The sequence below is a fragment of the Phaenicophaeus curvirostris genome, chromosome 33 (genome assembly GCF_032191515.1).
Source record: "Phaenicophaeus curvirostris isolate KB17595 chromosome 33, BPBGC_Pcur_1.0, whole genome shotgun sequence".
Classification (NCBI taxonomy): domain Eukaryota; kingdom Metazoa; phylum Chordata; class Aves; order Cuculiformes; family Cuculidae; genus Phaenicophaeus; species Phaenicophaeus curvirostris.
In genome coordinates this window covers 1254827-1272858 of record NC_091424.1, presented here as the reverse complement: position 1 = coordinate 1272858, position 18032 = coordinate 1254827, and the positions used below count along the sequence as shown (strand labels likewise).

Here is an 18032-nt window from a genome sequence, read left to right as displayed (position 1 = left end):
TGTGATAAGAAACCACAAGCTCCAACATGTTTGAGAGGGAGAGATTTATTTACAGCGCTCTCCAATCCTGGCTGGAGATTGTCATGGATGATAGAAAACCTCAGTAATTCTATTGCATCCAGGGTCAACAAAGCAATTCTGGAGAGGCAAGAGCGTTGCCTGTGGCTCAGTGAAGAGGGAGGGGAGCTGCTCTTCCCCTTGCTCTGCTTCCAAGCTGCCCTAGGCTTGCATCTTTCTGAGGCGGAGGAGGATCACACTCCCATGTTACAGTGAAAAGCCACCAGGCCCTGATGACAGCAGAGGGATCCACCTCACACGACTTAGTATCACACCCTTTCCTAAGGTTTCAGCACTCACTTTCAGCCCAGGACTCACACAGCTCATTTCACAAACCCAAGAGCATTTCCTTGGCTGAAGTGTCTCCTTGCTTCTCCATGGAGCTTACAGGTTACACCAAGATGTGACAAGTCATGTTTACATCCTGGAGGGAAACTCACAGCTTGGAAGGACACCTATGGAGAACGCCAAGTGTCCTCAAGGTGACATTTGATTACTGGAGATTCAGCTCCTTCCCCAGCCCCACTGACAGCATTGCCCTCAGCCTCACAGCTCAGAGCAAAGCTGGGACACAGGTTCCTATGGACAAAACTGCAGGAATGGAGCCACCAGGGCAGTGGGTGACTCTGCAGCTGCAACTCCCATCCCCAAAGAGCCAGGCAGTGAGAATGAGAGAACAACAGCAAGAACAGAGACAAGGGGAGAAGTAGGGAGAAAAAGAGTGAGAGTCTGGCTGCGAGAGGCCAGGGCAGAGGCAGCCGGGCACGCAGACAGCGTTCCCCTTCCCCAGCTGTGCTCGCTCCCTCCCAGACACCAACCTTGCCGGGCAGTTGCTCTCAGCCCCTGGGCTCTGGAGAGGGCACTGGAGCTGTGGCTGCAGAGGAGGGGGCTCAGCCTCGGAGCCCAGAGCCCTGAGGGCAGAGGCTTTGCTGGGTAGGAGAGGAGGCAGGGGGCTTGCTCAGACGAAGGGTCAGCCCTGCAGGGGATCACATAGAGCTTTCTGAATTCTCCCTCCAACATCTCTGCTTTTAATTTCCTCTAATTCCATGAACCTCTTCCTTCAGTCTGGAGATTTTCCTTCTGAGAGGTGTTTCCCTGTCCCATCTTTTCTCCCTGTCTGTGCTCACAGACCCCATCTGTCGTGCTTTGCATCCCGCTGGACCTACACAAACCTGCCTGTTTGCCAGGTAAAGCTTGAAACAGCTTCTTTTTTATAAGCAGAAAAGGACAGAAGAGACTAAGCCTGATGGGTCCAGCAGAGGTGATGCTGATGCTGTCCATGGGCAGAGGAGCAGCTAGAGACACTTTAGGAGGCTCCTATCAGATCCACTGACTACTCAGAGAAACAGGAGTCTCAGTGATTTGTTCAAGCATGAGAGACCCTTGTCCATTTCTCCTCTGAAATACGCCAATTGCAAGAAACAGAAAACACAGACTCAGGGAAGCTCTTTATCTTTAATGTAATCTCCACCCTGATCTTCCCCTTGAAATGTCCTCTTAGAAATATCATGAGGTGATGTGGAGCAGCGCTGACACTGTTTTTTCTCTCAACCGGAGAAACTGCAAGAGCCCTCCTGACAGATCCCACAGCGCCAGCTTTAGGAGATCCCTCCAGGAACCACAACTGCATTGTCCTGCACCCAGAGACTCACCTGGAGAAGGGTTGTGAAGGTTTTTCTGCAGACGAAGCTTCCTTTCTCCTCCTGCCCCACCCTGCCTTTCCCCTCTCTCTGCTCCCTTCTCTCCCCTCGATGCCTGCAGGCAGTGCCCTCAGCCCTGCTGGGCTTTGCAGAGGAGCTGCTCCTGGACAGACCTGGCTCTTTTCTCAACTTCTGTCTCATTATGAGCTCACTCCGTCGCAGAAGCCCAGCCCAGCTCAGCAGCAGAGGAGCAGCCCAAGGCAGCACTTTCTCTGCCCTCTTGGGGCTCCCTCGAGGTGTCCCTAGGGCTGCAGGGGAACCTGCTGAGAAACAGGCTGAAGCCATCCCTGATGTTCCCTCCCTCATCTGGGAAGAGAAACTTATTTCTTGCAGTGTCATTGCTCCTGTTAAAAAGTACCTGGGCATGAGAATCAATATTTTTGTCCCATCATTAGACAGGACAGCAGAAAGGTAACAGGGAATTAGCTCATTTGCCCAGTCTGGGGAGGGGGATCTGTTCCACTGAATTAATTTAGTCATTTCATTCTGGGTCTTAAGACCTGTGGCTGGAAAGACACCCAGGTCCATTCTCTCCCAGCCATGTCTCTGCTCTCAGCAAAGCCTTTGCACACATGGGGTCTTTGAAACTAGGTCCCAGTTTTCCTGATGGCAGGGATGAGCTTGCCTGGTGTCACAGCTGCAGGGCTTCAGCCCCAATGGGCAACAATGCCCTCAGCCAGGGCCACAGGCAGGAGGATCTGGAGCTGTTCCTGTAGGAGGCAGAGCTGGGACGTGGTCACAGAGCTCAGGACAGATGGGCTTCAACAACAGCATCCTCCTCAACCTGAAAGGCCATTCAGGAGCCTCATAATGAGTGTTTGCTTTTTCAGGAACAGTAAAGGGCACTGTGTGGGCAGTGCTGAATTTAGGAAGACCAGGTGTAGACAGATCTGAAATTGTGTCCTCTTTGCCTCTGTCTTCCCCAGCAAGGTCTCCCAGGCCTCTGTGACTCAGGGCAGGACTCTGGAGGAGATCAATCAGCAGCGGGTGGGGATCAAGTCAGGGATCACTTGAGCAAACACAATCCCTCCAAGTCTGTGGGACAGGAGGGGCAGCATCCCAGGGAGTTGAGTGAGGAGGATGATGTCACATGAGGCCACTCTCCATCATTTTCAGAAGGTTACAGAGATGGGGGGAACTCCCTGACCACTGCCATCATCTCCATATTACATGTCCTTTTCAGAAATGGCCAACGGATGAGCAGGGGATCTAAAGGCTTTTGCCGAGATGTTTTCCTCTTCAATTCTATTTCTGGATGTCTGAAAGAGAAGTGGACTGGATTTCCCTTGGGCAAATGGTGTCTCACCATCCTTCTATGACCCAACTCCTCTATGATCTCAATAGTTGTTCACCCAACTCTTCTATGACCCAACACTTCTATGACGTGACTTATATAAGAATTTCTATGACCTGTTCCTTCCTTTTCCTGACTATATTCTCATGCTTCTATGACTCAACTCTTCCATGACCCAAATCTTTTATGACCCTTCTTATGACCCAAATCTTTTATCGCCTGAGACTTCTGTGACCCAACACCTCTAAGAGCCTTTTATGACTGAACTATTCTATTACTCCTCCATGATACCACTCATCTATAACCCAACTCTTCTTTGACCTGCTCTTATATGATCAGACCCTTCTGTGACATGAGCCCTCTATACCCTTCTATGACTTCACTATCCTCTGACTCTTCTGTGATTTGTCTTTCTATGACCCAAGTATTCTCTGATTCTTCTGTGACACAAATCATCTATGCCCTGACGCTTCTATGACCCGACTCTTCTAAAACCCAACCCTTTGATGACCCAACTGTTCTATGAAACAAACTTACTATTAATTGACCCTTCTATGACCTGACTCCCTTATCACCTGACTCTTAAATGAGCTGCCACCTGTGTTTTTATGACTTCTATGACCCAAAACTTCAATGACACACCCCTTGTACAACACTGCTCCTCTATGAGCCTTCTATGACCCGTCTCTTCTATGAATCAACTCTTCTACCACCCCATTCTTCTGTGACTTCTCCATGATCTGACTTATCTAGAGGCTGAGCCTTCTACCAATCAAGCCATCTAGGACCCAATTCTTCTCTGATCCTTCTATGAACTTATTCCTCTCTCCATTAAATAATCTATGACCCAACCATTTTATGACCTGACCCTTCAATGACCTGACTCTTTAATGACCCTTCAATGACCAAACCCTTCTATTATCCAAATAAACTCTCATGCTTCTATTACTCAATACTGCTATTACCTGAAAATTCTATGATCTGAGACGTCCATCACGCGACCCTTTTAGGAACCTTCTGTGACTGAAATCTTCTGTTATTCCTCTATGACCTGACACATCTATAACTCAACTCTTCTGTGACCCACCTCTTACATGACCAGGCCCTTCCATGAGTCAAGCCTTCTATGACACAACACGGAACATTCCGTGCATGGGGCTGGGCTGGGGCTGGGGGAGCCCAGAGGCTTTTCAGCCTTCATGGTTCTGTGCTTGTGTGACTGAAGGGACAGAGTCCTTTGTGGCCCCAGCACCTCCTGTCAGTGCTCCCAGCCCCATTTTGGGGCCAGAATCCCCCATTTTGGTGCAGAACCCCCATCCCAGCCCCTCGCTCTCCCCCCCCTGCCCCTCAGCATCCACAGTTCCCCCCAAGCCCTGACCTAGGGCTGAGCTGTTGACTGGCAACAGTGCAGGGGTATGGGGGACACCTCCCTTTTGCGGCCAAAAGCCTTGCCATAGTGTACAGACCCTCCTTTGTGAGCTCCAAGCCCCCATTTTGAGCTTCAAGGACTCATTTTAAGGCCCAGAGCATTATTTTTGAGGAACAAAGTCTGAATTTCTATGTCCACAGACTCAGTTTTTTGAGACAAAAACACTTAAAAGGATTCAAAAGGTCAATTTTAGCCCCAAAGCCCCTTTTTCATGGAACAAAGCCTCATATTAGAATCCAGTCTACAATTGCGAGGACTCAAATCCTCATTTTGAACCTCTCAAGTCCCATTTTCAGGGTGCAAAACCTTCTTGTTTGCTACCACATCATCATTTTAGGGCACAAAACCTGAAGTCAGGGCTCAAGGACTCAGTTTCAGTTTCAAAGCACCATTTGTAGGACCCAAACCCTCCTTTTAAAGCTCCAGGCTCCAGCCTCTAATGTAAAGGGTCCTAACCTCTCTTTTACACCTTGAAACCTCCCCTGGGGCACCCAAAGCCCTGCAGTCAGGACCAGAGCTTCTTTTCATGCGGCCACAGAGGAATCAAGAGGTTCTCTCTTGCAGGGTCAAAAGACTCATTGGTAGCACTGCACCCATTCCTGTAGTGCCCAAAGTCTCATGTTTTGGGATAAAATCCTCAGTTCCAGGGTTCCAACCTGTTTTTTAGGACCAATAGAAATTTAGAACCTACAGTTACATTTTGAGGATCCAAACTGTCTTTTAGTTGTATCTAAACAGACATTTTAAGAGCCTCATTTTTAAGGCCCAAAGTCTGATTTTGACTGATATGACTGGCCCAGCCAGTCTGTTACACCACATTCTCTGATCCCGGATCCATGCACTCCTGAATCCTGTTCCTATGTCCAGCTCTCTCCTGCTGCTGAGTCCAGCCTGGGACCTTCCCTCCATGCCTGCTTTGAAGCATCAGTGGTGACGGAGTCACCAAGGTGGAGCAATTACATATTTGTATATATTTACCATCTCCTTATTAAAAAGGTATTCCTAATTATTATTGTTGTTTCATTAAAGATGTTTAAGTTTCAGTTTCTAACTCACAAGTCCTCTTCTCTAATTTCCCTTTCCCTGGGCAGGAAGGGAATCGGGACCCACAACTGCTTGCGTTCAGCTGCAAATAAAGCTGGACCATGAGGAGCTGGAAGAGTCTATCTTTGACCTTCAAACTGCTCTATGCACTCCTTTTATCTGCAGGGCTGTTATCCCATGGGATTCATCCAGTCAGGTTCCAGGTCTCCTGAGCAGCCCCCTGTTTACTGATGACCAGCTCTTTTGTCCCCTTTTCTCTCTGTTTTCCCATACTTGTTCCTCCATAAACCACTTTTATCCCACCCCTTCCCTGCCTTTGATCCTTTCCTGGACATCCCCTGGCAGCTCTTGCACATTCCCCAAATGTGCTTCCTGGTTTCCCATCATGAGTCCCAGACCCAGAGGCAGAAACCCCGTCCTCAGTTGGCAACATCATCCTGGGAATCTCCCGCTGACCCACTTGGTGAATCCCTCGCACAGAGACATTGAAACTTTCTCTGAATTAATATTTCACCTTCTGGGTTTTGAATTCTTTCTCTGAAAACATACCAATTTATGTCCTAGAAAAAGCAATGCTTTCTTTTTATGGGACTGCTGGGAACCAGGTCAGATTAAAACACCTACGTGATTTCTACAGGTCTTTGCAGGCCTGTGGAGAAGGGGTTGGGGAGATTAGAATCAAGGAATCATAGGATGGTTTGGGTGGGAAGGGACCTAAAAGATCACGCAATTCCAACATCGCTGCTATGGATGCAGACATCATTCAGGTTGCTCAAAGTTCCTGATCTTGGACACTTCCAGATTTGGTGCATCCACAACTTCTCTAGGCAACCTGTACCAGTGTCTTGCCATTCCCATCTTAACCTATTTTTTCCTTGGATCCAATCTAAATCTCCCCTCTTCATTAAAGCCATTGTCCCTTGTTCTGCCAGTTCTGCCTTGGTAAAGTCTCACTCTATATTTCTTGGCTTATGACTGCTATGAGTTAACCGCAAATATCTTGGAGGGTACCCAGAGATCTCCCAAGATGGGGTTTGGAGGCCTCAAGAACATGGCCAGTGGCTTCTGGGCTTAGTGATGTGGAGACTGCAGACACTGTAGGAGCTGCCTGAGAGTGATTGAAGGGCAGTTCTGAGGGTGGTGGAACTTTTCTTCGTAGTGGAAAAAGGCATGAGAAAGAAGTAGTGCCACAAAGTGTAGCTAGGGAGGTCCAAGCTGGACATGAGAGGAAAGAAATATCAGTCCAAGGGCTGCTGTGCTGCCACATGTCACCCAGAAGGAGCCTGGACCTGCCCAGGGATTTGAGCCTCAAGGAAGAGCCAGAGAGGACAGAGAGATAAGAGCAAAGGAAGGTGACAGCAAGGTGAGGCAGCTGGGGAGATGGCTGCAGCCTGCAGGGCAAAAGGCACAGGTGATAAAACACCATGGGACAGTTGGTGGTAGAGAGGACAGAGGTGTCTGGAAAATATGAAATCTCCCTAACAGAGTAGCCTTTTGGTGATGGTTGTTGTCTCTGACACTGATTCCTACGAGGAGATGACAAATCCTTCCAGCCCTGGGGCCTCATTGCCTCCTTGTCCATACTTAGGAGCCTGGGTGGTATTGTACCATAGTCCTGCCATTGTCATTGCCCATCTCCACATCCCACTCACTGTCCCAGGACGAGCCTTGAGGAATGGGTGAGAGACAAGACCTCCCTTCCTGGGGGATGGGGATCAGAACTGGCCATTAGTTTAACGAGGTCAGGGCTTGGCCCTTTGGATTCATGAAACACATCCAGGCTGACTCAGCATCAGAGACACCTTTACCTTGCTTTTCCCAGCCTGTCATCACTGCCTCCAGTTTTCTGCTCTAACTGGGTCCTGGAGATGCTTTCTCAGCCGTGCCCTCAGTGGGACCCATTAACAAGAAACTTCGGAGTCTGAATCTGACTTTGACTCCTTGAGAGGTTTGTTCCACTTCCTCTCAGGGCTGAGGTTCATGGACTCGGCATCCAACCCACCAGAGGGGTCATTAAAATGCCCTGGGCTGCTCCTCTGCTGCTGAGCTGGGCTGGGCTCCTGGGACTGAGGGAGCTCATGCTCTGCCCAGTAACTCTGCAAAGCCCAGCAGTGCTGAGGGCCATTCCCAGTTTTCTCGGAGAGAGGAGCAAGGCAGAAAGAGCTTAAAGGTGGTCAACAGTGAAAGGACGATTGAGAGCTGGCTGGAGGAGGAGTCTTTGCAGTCCTGGACATGGTGAATCTGGGTGCAGGGCAATGCAGTTGTAGTTCCTGTCAGGCTCTCCTAAAGCTGGCACAACCCCAGCTCATGGGATCTGTGAGGAGGGGCTCTTGTGAGGCAGTTTGGAAGGGCTGTGAAGCCAGGGGTGCAGCCAGGGGAGCCCCAGGCTGTCCTTGAGGGCAGGGTCCCTGCACCATCAGGGTTTGTAAGAGAGACTCTGCCACCTCCTGGAGTCAGCACTCAGCCTGTCTGTGGAGATCCCTGCTGTGCTGCAGGGAGAAGCTGTGGATACAAGAAGCACCTCCTGGCTGGAGAGGGTTTTTTTGCTGTCCAGACGTTGCTGCATGGAACAGTATTGCTCAGAGCTCCAAATCACCCCAGGGCCATTCTGAATGTACTTTTCAAGTAGAAGAACAAGGAAGTCATTACACTAAAGATAAGGAGCTTTGTGGTTTTCTACTTTTGGGGAATTCGGGGAGAGAAAGGAAGGAAGAGGCTCTCATTCTTGAACAAATCACTGAGACTCCTGAGCTGCAACTGTGAGTGACCAAGGGGTCAGACAGGAGCCTCCTAAAGCACCTTGAGCCACTCCTCTGCCTGTAGACAGCACCGGGATCAGCTCTGCTGGACCCACCGGGTTGTTCTGCCCTTTGGAATCTCCAAGCAGGAACCTGCACCCAGGCAGAGCTCTGTAAACAGGCAGGTTTGTGTAGGGAAGTGCCTGGAGGCTGGGATGGGGTCTGTGAGCAGGGAAAATGCATGGGACAGGGAAACAGCTCAATGAGAAAAATCTCCAGGCAGCAGGAATAGGATCAGGGAATGAAAGGAAAGTAAAGCCTGAAAAGATCTGGGAGGGTGAGTTTACCTCCTGTGTTACCTGAAAGCCCCACGGAGAGGCGCAGAGATGTTATGAGAGAGAAAATAGTGTTGGATTTGTGAAATAAGCTGTGTGTCTTGTGGGCTTAAAGTGCAGGTTGAGACTTTTAGAAAGGGGGAGACATTGAATTCTGTGAGGTGGATCCTCTGCTCTCAGAAGGTCCTGGTGCTTTTTCAGGATAACACAGGAGTGTGGTCCCCCTCTATCCCAGAAAGGTGCAAGCCCAGGGCAGCTGGGAACAAGAGCGAGGGTCATAGCAGCTCCCCTCCCTCTGCACGGAGCCACAGGTAATGCTGTCACCTCACAGGACTTCCTCTGATCTCCCTTAGTGCAGCAGGGATGCTGAGGATTTCTGACAGGCAGGAACACTGCCCAGGGTGGCAGAAGGAGCTGTAAAAACCCAGACTTCTCACCCTGCCTTCTCCCATCTCAGTTCCTCATCCCTGGCAGTGCAGATGCTGACAAACCCTTCTGTAAAAGGAGCAGTACCCCAGGACAAAGCTGAACCCCAGCACTGTCCCCTGTCCCCACCGTCCCCATGACCCCCTGCTGCAGAGCAGGGCTGACTGCTCGCAGCCAGTGGGCAGAGATCCTGCTCTGCTGGCTCATTCAGCTAGCACCGAGCAGGGCTCTAGGAAGGGACCTGAAGGAAGGGCTGTGAGAGAAGGGTAAGGGTGTGTGGAGCAGATAGAGTGGGAATGGGAAATGGTTTGGGTTTTGTTCTGGGAAGTCTCCCCTAACTTGTCACTGTCCTTACCCTTCTAACAGTGTCCCACACTCAGAAGTAGCAGATGTCCAACAGCAGCTCCATCACCCAGTTCCTCCTCCTGGCATTCACAGACACACGGGAGCTGCAGCTCTTTCAATTTTGGATCTTCCTGGGCATCTATCTGGCTGCCCTCCTGGGCAACAGCCTCATCATCACCACCATCGCCTGTGACCACCACCTCCACACCCCATGTACTTCTTCCTCTTAAACCTCTCCCTCCTTGATCTAGGATCCATCTCAACCATTGTCCCTAAATCCATGGCCAATTCCCTCTGGGACACCAGAGCCATCTCCTATGCAGGATGTGTTGCCCAGGTCTTTATGTTTCTCTTTTTCATTTCAGCAGAGTATTGTCTTCTCACTGTAATGTCCTATGACCGCTACGTTGCCATCTGCAAACCCCTGCACTACGGGACCCTCCTGGGCACCAGAGCTTGTGTCCACATGGCAGCAGCTGCCTGGGGTGCTGGGTTTCTCACTGCTCTGCTGCACACGGCCAATACATTTTCCCTGCCCCTCTGCCAGGGCAATGCTGTGGATCAGTTCTTCTGTGAAATCCCACAGATCCTCAAGCTCTCCTGCTCACACTCCTACCTCAGGGAGCTTGGGCTTCTTGTGTTCGGTTCATGTTTATTTTTTGGCAGTTTTGTTTTCATTGTGGTGTCCTATGTGCAGGTCTTCAGGGCTGTGCTGAGGATCTCCTCCGAGCAGGGAAGGCACAAAGCCTTTTCCACCTGCCTCCCTCACCTGGCTGTGGAATCCCTGATTATCAGTACTGGCTTTTTTGCATACCTGAAGCCCCAGTCTTCCTCCTCCCCATCCCTGGATCTGGCGCTGGCAGTTCTGTACTCAGTGGTTCCTCCAGCACTGAACCCTCTCATCTACAGCTTGAGGAACCAGCAGCTCAAGGATTCAGTCTGGAAACTTATGTCTGCCTCTTTTTAATCAGCAACAAACTGCCCACCTTGATCTCTGTTTCCCTTGCAATGTAATGCACTGCAGAACCAGTCTTTCTTTGGTAGCTTATTTAGATTCATTTGGGATTTATTTTTCTTGGTTTTAGTAAAGTTGTCCACAGAGAAATGTCATTGTTCCTCCCACTGCTGTGTCAGTCTCTTCTTGTCTTGTGTGACTCAGAGACAGTGCAATCATCGACCAGTGCTCTGTTCTTGTTTAAAGAAAAGAAAGGCCCCTGCAGTCACTCGTTTGTCCATAATCCTTCCTCCAGGAATTTATGCGGAGCTGCTAGGTCACCTCCAGAAGTGGTGGGGAAAAGAAACCCAGCACAACGGTACTGCCAGGGAGAACCAGCACTGGGTCTGTCTAGAGCTTCTCTCTTGGCGCCTCTCTGATCTTCTGAGCCCCTGTGCTGGTGGAAGGTCTGAGTGCTCTGAGCTTGGTCACTCTTCTGCATTGTGGCTGTGCTGTGATCACAGGCAGGGACAGGCAATGGGCACCTCCAGGAAAGGGATGATGTCCGTGGGGTTGCTGTGAGGGCCTCTGGGACAGAGAGATCCTCAGGGTCACCTCACCTTGAGAACAACGTCCCCCGGAAACTGCCTGAGTGCAGCTCTGTGATGTGCTTCCTTGGACCAAGGTCTCCGTGTCCATTCCTCACGATGTGGAGCACCTCAGGTGCGTGCAGAGCATGGTGACCAACCCCAGCTCTGGGAGTGGCAGCAGGAGAACAGAGACACTGTGACGGCTGCTGTGCAGCCGCTGTGTGAGTATGGGGAGGGTCTGTCTCTGAGCCCCCTGTGTGTGAGATGGGGGCGCAAGGTGTCCCAGTTCAGCCCCTCGATCTGGCAGCCAACAATAGGAAGTGGTTCCTTCTCCAACTTTAATCAGGAAAGAGAAAGAAGTCTTGACAGATGAAATTAAAAGTTGGATTTAAGAAACACAATAAAACCTCACACTATTCCTATCACTAAAACCTCCATTAATGCTCATGCTGGTGCCAGGGCTTGTTTTAGTACTAGTGGTAGTTGTAGAATCATAGAATCACAATTGTTTTAGTACTAGTGGTAGTTGTAGAATCATAGAATCACAATGTAGAATCATGGATTGGTTGGGTTGGAAGAGACCCTAGAGATCAGCCAGTTCCAATTCCCTTTCCGTAATCCGGGACACTTTCCACTGGACCAGAGTTCTTAGAGCCTCATCCAACATGGACTTGAACACCTAAGCACTAGTAATAAAACTAATACTAGTTTATATACAATGATATCAAGGCATTTGGCCCAATTATAGATTGTGCACCACCAGCAATTGTCCCCTCGGCACCCTGGGGAAGCTGCCCCACCAAAATCATCCCAGATGATTCCCACAAAAAGGCTATTTCACTATCTGGCTGTACCTCCCAACCCTTTGCAGGGACTTTTACTGTATGGATATCTCTGTCGTTCTTTGCTCAGTAGACAACCAACTCCACCACAATTATTTATAACAGGGGAAGATGTTTTCTAATGACATTTCTTACACACCAGTCCCTCAGCTCTTTCCACTGCTGGTCTCTCAGACAAGCCCTTTCTCACACAGCTCCAAACACATCAGAGGCTCATGGCCTTTTCTCATCAAACACTGAGAAAGTCCGTGGATTGGGATCCACCAGCTGCCCCAGGTCCTTGCTCTGTGTTTTACCCTGAAAGGTCTCTCAGACCCCATCTCTCCCAGCCACTCCTTGTCCATGACATGCTCCAGGACCAATCATCCTCCTGGACTTGGCAGGACTCACTCCAGGCTGGGCAGGGTCTTCCTTGTGCTGGGAGCCCCGTATTGGACACGGCAGCCCTGATGTGTCCTGTGGTGGGTTAACCTTAGCCAGCAGCTGGACACCCCCAGCTGCTCCCTCCCTGCCCAGAACCAATGGGACAGAGGGAGAGAATGAACCAGAAAAGCTCATTGGCGAAAAGAAAGCAAAGGAGGTTCAGTGACCAGTGACTGTCACTGGCAAAGACGTGCGGACTTGCTGAATGTCGATTAAATTTATTGCCAGTTAAGAAAGGTTTGGATTGGGAGCAACTAGGACAAAATATTAAAGCTCATTCCCCTCCCACTTTCTCCCAGACTGAAAGAGCTCCATGGCTCCCCATTTCTCTGTCTACCCAAGACCTAGGAGGTGAAGGAGGATGGTGATGAGGGGGTTAACAGTAAGAAAAGAACATCTCTGCAGCTCCTTCCTCCTCACAGTTTTCCCCTGATCCAGCCTGGCTCTCTCCATGGGATCCCACCATATTTATGGTCAGGGGTCTGTGTGGTTCATTCCTTTCTCTCTACCCATGGGGCAGTGTCATGGCCCTGACAAGCATCTCCTGGGCCTTCATGGCCCTGGCCAGCATTTCCTGGGCCTCCACCCACCCCTCTGTCCATGGGCCAGAAGACAATGAACACAGGACTGAATTTTAACACCAGGTTAATCTGAGCTGTAGGTGTGCAGACACAGACACAGCCTGGCCTGACCATGGACCTTGTTGAGTCAGACTTGCAGAGTCACTGCCCAGCTTGGCTCTTTATGAGGTGAACAATGGAACGCTATCATAGCCATCAGAATTCCAGACCCGAGGAGATTCACAGAAGCCTGGGACTATTCTTCTTCCTTTCTTTCCATCAGGTGATCAGGTTTTAGAGGTGAGGTGGAAAAGCAGGTGTAGTTTAAGGGTGCAGATGATGGAAGAGGGAGAGCAGAGCCATCTCCTGACATGATATGAAGTCAAAGTTTTTTTAAAATTGTTCCCTTCCTTTCATGGATCTCTTAACCTGGATGCTCTTAGATTCCTCTACCTGTTTGAGCAACTAAGGTGACAGTACCCATGTCCTTGTGTTTAAATTCTGCTTCCAGCCTAAAGCACCTCATGGGCTGAAGATGGGCCAGGAGACTGGCAGAAGGATCCCACTCCTCTGCGCAAGAATGTGGATGTTCCCAGGTGTCACAGGAGCTGTGGCCGACCAATAGCTGTGTCCATGGAGTCGATCAAATGACAAAATCCTTCTTATCGTGGCCTTGGTGCCTTGTTGATGTCTAAACTCTCTCTGCAGATACTGACATGGAATGAGCAGCCTCGTCTGACCTCAGAGCTGGCCCTGCTTTGAGCTGCCATTAGAACAGAGGCTACTAGAGCTCTGTTGTTCCTTAAGTTTTCCCATGAGCATAAGATGTAGAGACCCATATGGCAGGTTGCCCCGAGCCTCCCCAGCAGGCCAAAGTGTGCCCTCACCCCTCATGCTGGGGGCCCCTAACTCCATCCTGGCAGACCTCCTCCAGGGCCTCTCCAGTTTCTCCACTTTCCTTTCAAACTGTGAGACTCACTGGGTCCTGTGGCATCGTCCTGGTGCCAGAAGAGTGAGGGCAGCGATTGTCTCCTTTGCACAGCGTCAAGAGTTGTTCGCTTTGCTCCCTCCCAGTGAGTGTCAGGGGGTAAGCAAGAAGCTGTCAGGGGGAAACAGCCAGGAGAGCTGACCCCGGCTGACCAGAGGGAGATCCCATAACATAGATGCCACGCTCCGTGATAACAAGTATGCCAGGACAAGAAAGAAGTGGAGATTTTTATTGTTCACGGTGATCATTGGTGATAGAGTGGTGGGGTGTCAGTCTGCTTGAGGGAGGTGGCAAGTGATGGCATTTGCATTGTTTTGGGCTTTGGATTATGGTGGTTATTTTCTTTTTTCTTTCACCCATTAAAGTATTTTCAGCTCAGCCCACAAGTCAAAAAACATTTCCGTGAAGCATCATGGGCAGAGACCTAGCTAGCCAAGGAATGCCCTGAGCAGAAGGACCCAGGCACCAGGACGCTAGGTTGTCCTCACTCACAAGAGGCCTCCACCAAGGCCATGCCCTTTCAAAAGACTTTTTTTTTGAGGAAATATTGCTCTTCTTCTGAAAATTCCTCAGCCTGGAGAAGAGAAAGCATCAGGGATAACTTCTAGTGGCCTTCCAGTACCTGAAGGGTGTCACCAAGAAAGAAAAGATTAGAAATATAAACTTTAAAATAAAACAATTTTTTCTAGGTCCACTTTAAAATCTTCCTCTTTAACCACACTGGGAAATGACTCCAAGGAGCTGTGCAAGGCTTGAAGACCTGAAGAAATCTCCAGGCAGAGAAAGTGCTTGTTAAGTCTTCCTATGTTTTAATGAGACCTCAGCTTCTGAGAGGAGATGGAGCAAAGCTCTCAAGAAGTCAAAAGCAGAACTCAGAGTATGGAGAAGTATTAATTGGTTTCAGTGAGTATTGTTTGAGACAAAGTGTCCCCAGGGACTCGTTAGAGCCGATAATTGGAGGCCATGATTGCAGAAAGGCAAAGGCGCTGTGCAGGGAGCTGTGATGCTGAGAAAAGCCTGTGTTTGATTGATGAATCAGAAATGCCAAGCCCTGACCCCCAGGCCCAGGTCAGGCAGATCTGGCTTTGGCTACAATGACACTGGTGTCATGAACCTTCTCACATTTCTGTATAAAACTGGGAGCAGTTAATCCATATAATTCCAAAGCAAGGCCTGAGATTCTGAGGCTCTCAGACAGCTCTATGGAGTTGTGGCAGAGTTGGGTAGAAAAGGGTAGTATCATAAAATGGTTTGATCATAGAATTGTAACAGAAAACTGTTTGAGAAGAGTCAGGTGATAGAAGAGTTGGATCATAGAGGAGTGATAGAGGAGTTCCGCCACAGAAGGTTTACAGAAGAGTTGAGTCATTGAAGTCTCCTATCAGAATTGGGTCATAGATGATTAAGGTCATAAAGGGTTTATAGAATATTTGCACCATGGAAGAGTCAAGTCATTGAAGTGTGAGTGTATTTGGGGTTTAGGAGGGTTTGATCACAGAAAGGTCACAAAAGGGTTGGTTCAGAGAACGGTTGGGTCATAGAAGATTCATAGAACTGTTAGGTAATAAAAGAATCAGGTCACAGAAGGTTCATAGAAGTGTCAGGTCACAGAAGAGTCATAGAGTCAGGGCATAGAAAGTCCCATCATAGAACAGTCAGACAACAGTCAGGTCATGGAATGAAGTGTTGTGTCATAGAAGGCTTGAGTCATGGAAGGGCCTGATTATATAAGAGACAATTCACAGAAGGGTTGACTTATAGATGTGTCAGGCCTTAGAGGAATAATAGAAGAGTTCAGTCATAGAAGGTTCGTAGAAATCTCAGGTCACAGAATTTTCCCTTACTAGAAGAGTTGAGTCAAAGAAACGTGAGAGTTTATTTGGATAATAGAAGAGCTTGGTCACAGAAGGGTCATCAATGAGTCAGGTCATAGAAGTGTCAGGTCATAAAATGGTTGGGTCATAGATTATCCCGGTCATAGAGGAGTCAGGTCATAGGAAACCATAAACGGATCATAGAAGACTTGACTTATAGAAGGCTTGAGTTATAGGAAGCTTAGAGTCTAGATGAGTTGGATCATAGAAGAATCGTGGAAGAGTGGGGTCGTAGGAGACTTGGTTCATAGAAGAGATGGTTCATAGAAGGCTCATAAGAAGAGTAGGGTTGTAGAAGGTGTGTATCAGTGAAGTATCGGGTCATAGAAGCACTAGGTCACAGAAGGGTCATGGAATTTTAGGTCACAGAAGTAATAAAAAAGCAGCTTGTGGCTCATGTAAGAGTCAGGTCATACAGGAGTCAGATCACAGAAGGGTCAGTTAATTGTAGGTTTGGTTCATAGAGCAGTTGGGTGATAGAGGGGTTGGGTTTTAGAAGAGTCGGGTCATAGAAGCATCAGGGCATAGATGATTTGTGTCGCGGAAGACGCATAAAAGACTTGGGTCATAGCAAGTCAAATCACACAAGAGTCAGAGAAGGTCACAGAAGTGTCAGGTCATATAAGGGATGGGTCAAAGAAGAGTCAGGATATAGATGAGATGGATCATAGAGGAGTAATAGAATAATTCAGTCATAAAAGGTTCATTGAGGCGTTGTGTCACAGAAGTCTTAGGCCATACAAGATTTGGGTAATAGACGAGTCATGAAATATTTGGGCCATGGAAGAGCTGAGTCATAGAAGTATGAGGGTTTAGTCAGGAAAAGGAAGGATTGGGTCATAGAGAGGTCTTAGTAGAGTCAGGTCATGAAAATGTTGGCTCATAAAAGAGTTGGGTCAAAAATAATTCAGGTCATAGAGGAGTTTAGTAATAGACGGATGATGAGACACTATCTGCCCAAGGGAAATCCAGTCCCATTCTCTTTCAGATATCCAGAAATACAATTTGAGTGGAAATTGTCTGGTCAACTACCTTTGGCTCTCCTGTTCATTCATTGGCCATTTGTAAAAACGAATGCAATGTGGGAGTGGTGCCAGCGGTCAGGGAGTATCCTCACCCTCCATGACCTTTAGAAAATGATGGAGAGTGGCCTCACTGTGACACTGTCCTGCTCACTCAGTTCTCTGCGATGCTCCCTCTCCTGTCCGATAGACAGGGAAGGATTGTGTTTGCTCAGTTGATCCCTGATTTGATTACCAGTCACTCCTGGTTATCTCCTGCAGAGTCCTGCCCTGAGTCACAGAGGCCAGGGAGACCTTGCTGGGGAAGACAGAGACAAAGAGGACACAGGCAATCTCAGATCTGTCTACCACTCCTCTTCCTAAATCCAGCAGTGCCTACATAGGGTCTTCATTTCTTCTTTAGCTGTTCCTGAAGCAGCAAACACTCATCATGAGGCCCTTGAATGGCTTTTAAAGTTGACAGTGAGTTTGCCTGGACCATTGTGAGCTTGGAATATGCTGTCCTTGAAATCCATCTCTCTTGTGTTCTGTGACCATGTTTTCCTGTGTCTCCCACAGGAACGTCTCCAGCTGCTCACACCTTTGCCCCTGGCTGAGGGAATTGCTGCCCATGGGGCTGAAGCCCTGCAGCAGTGGCACCAGGCAAGGTCATCCCTGCCAGGAGGAAGCATGGGACCAAGTGTCCAAGACTCCATGTGTGCAAAAGCTTTGGTTGGAGCTGAGACACGTCAAGGACAGAAGAGAGCTGAGTGTCTTTCCAGTCCCAGGTGTAAAGATCCAGGATGAAATGTCTGAATTCACTCAATGGAACACATCATCCTGCTTGGAGATTTGAGATTATTCTCTGTCACCTGTGCTCCATCACATCATACAGGATGGTAATAAAGACAATTGACAGTGCTGGCCCAAGCGCTGGTCACTGGGGGATGCCACAAGTCACTGGCTGCATGGAGGACTTTGTACCACTAATGGCATTTGGGCTTGGTCTTTCAGACAACTTCCCACCCAGGGTCACTTCTTCAGCCCAGATTCTGGTTATGAGGATACACAGGAGACCATGTCTAAGGCCTTGCAGAATTCCATGTAAACAACATGCCCTTCTTTCCCTTACCATTTTGGTTCAGAAACTCATTTCTTTTTACTTGAGGGTCTGGAAATGGCTGCAGGCCTTTGCCACCCCCTTCCTGTGATTGAGGGTTGCCTGACCTGCCTGTAATCTCCCAATTCTCATTTCTACCTTTCCAGAAGATGGATTTGGCATCTGCCTTATCCAAGGACCCCAGAACTGCTAAGATTGCTCTGGCACCTTTGGGAGCAAAATCCAGAGTCATGGACCAAGGTGACGCAGCAGACAGGAACATTTGCACTGGGGTGAGAGACCAGTGCTGGCAATGATGGTTGTGAGGGGCGACTCCAGGGTCGCCCTGAGGC

General features: G+C 49.0%; 2 protein-coding genes across 2 annotated transcripts in view; one reads left to right on the top strand and one right to left on the bottom strand.

Annotated features, from left to right (window-relative positions):
• LOC138732511 (scavenger receptor cysteine-rich type 1 protein M130-like) overlaps nt 1-18032 on the bottom strand; it is a 283984-nt gene that overhangs the window by 176290 nt on the left and 89662 nt on the right. The gene's annotated exons all lie outside the window — the stretch shown is intronic.
• Nucleotides 9580-10335, top strand: LOC138732485 (olfactory receptor 14J1-like). The gene has a single exon (XM_069879092.1). The coding sequence runs from the start codon at nt 9580-9582 to the stop codon at nt 10333-10335; it is 756 nt and encodes a 251-aa protein (XP_069735193.1).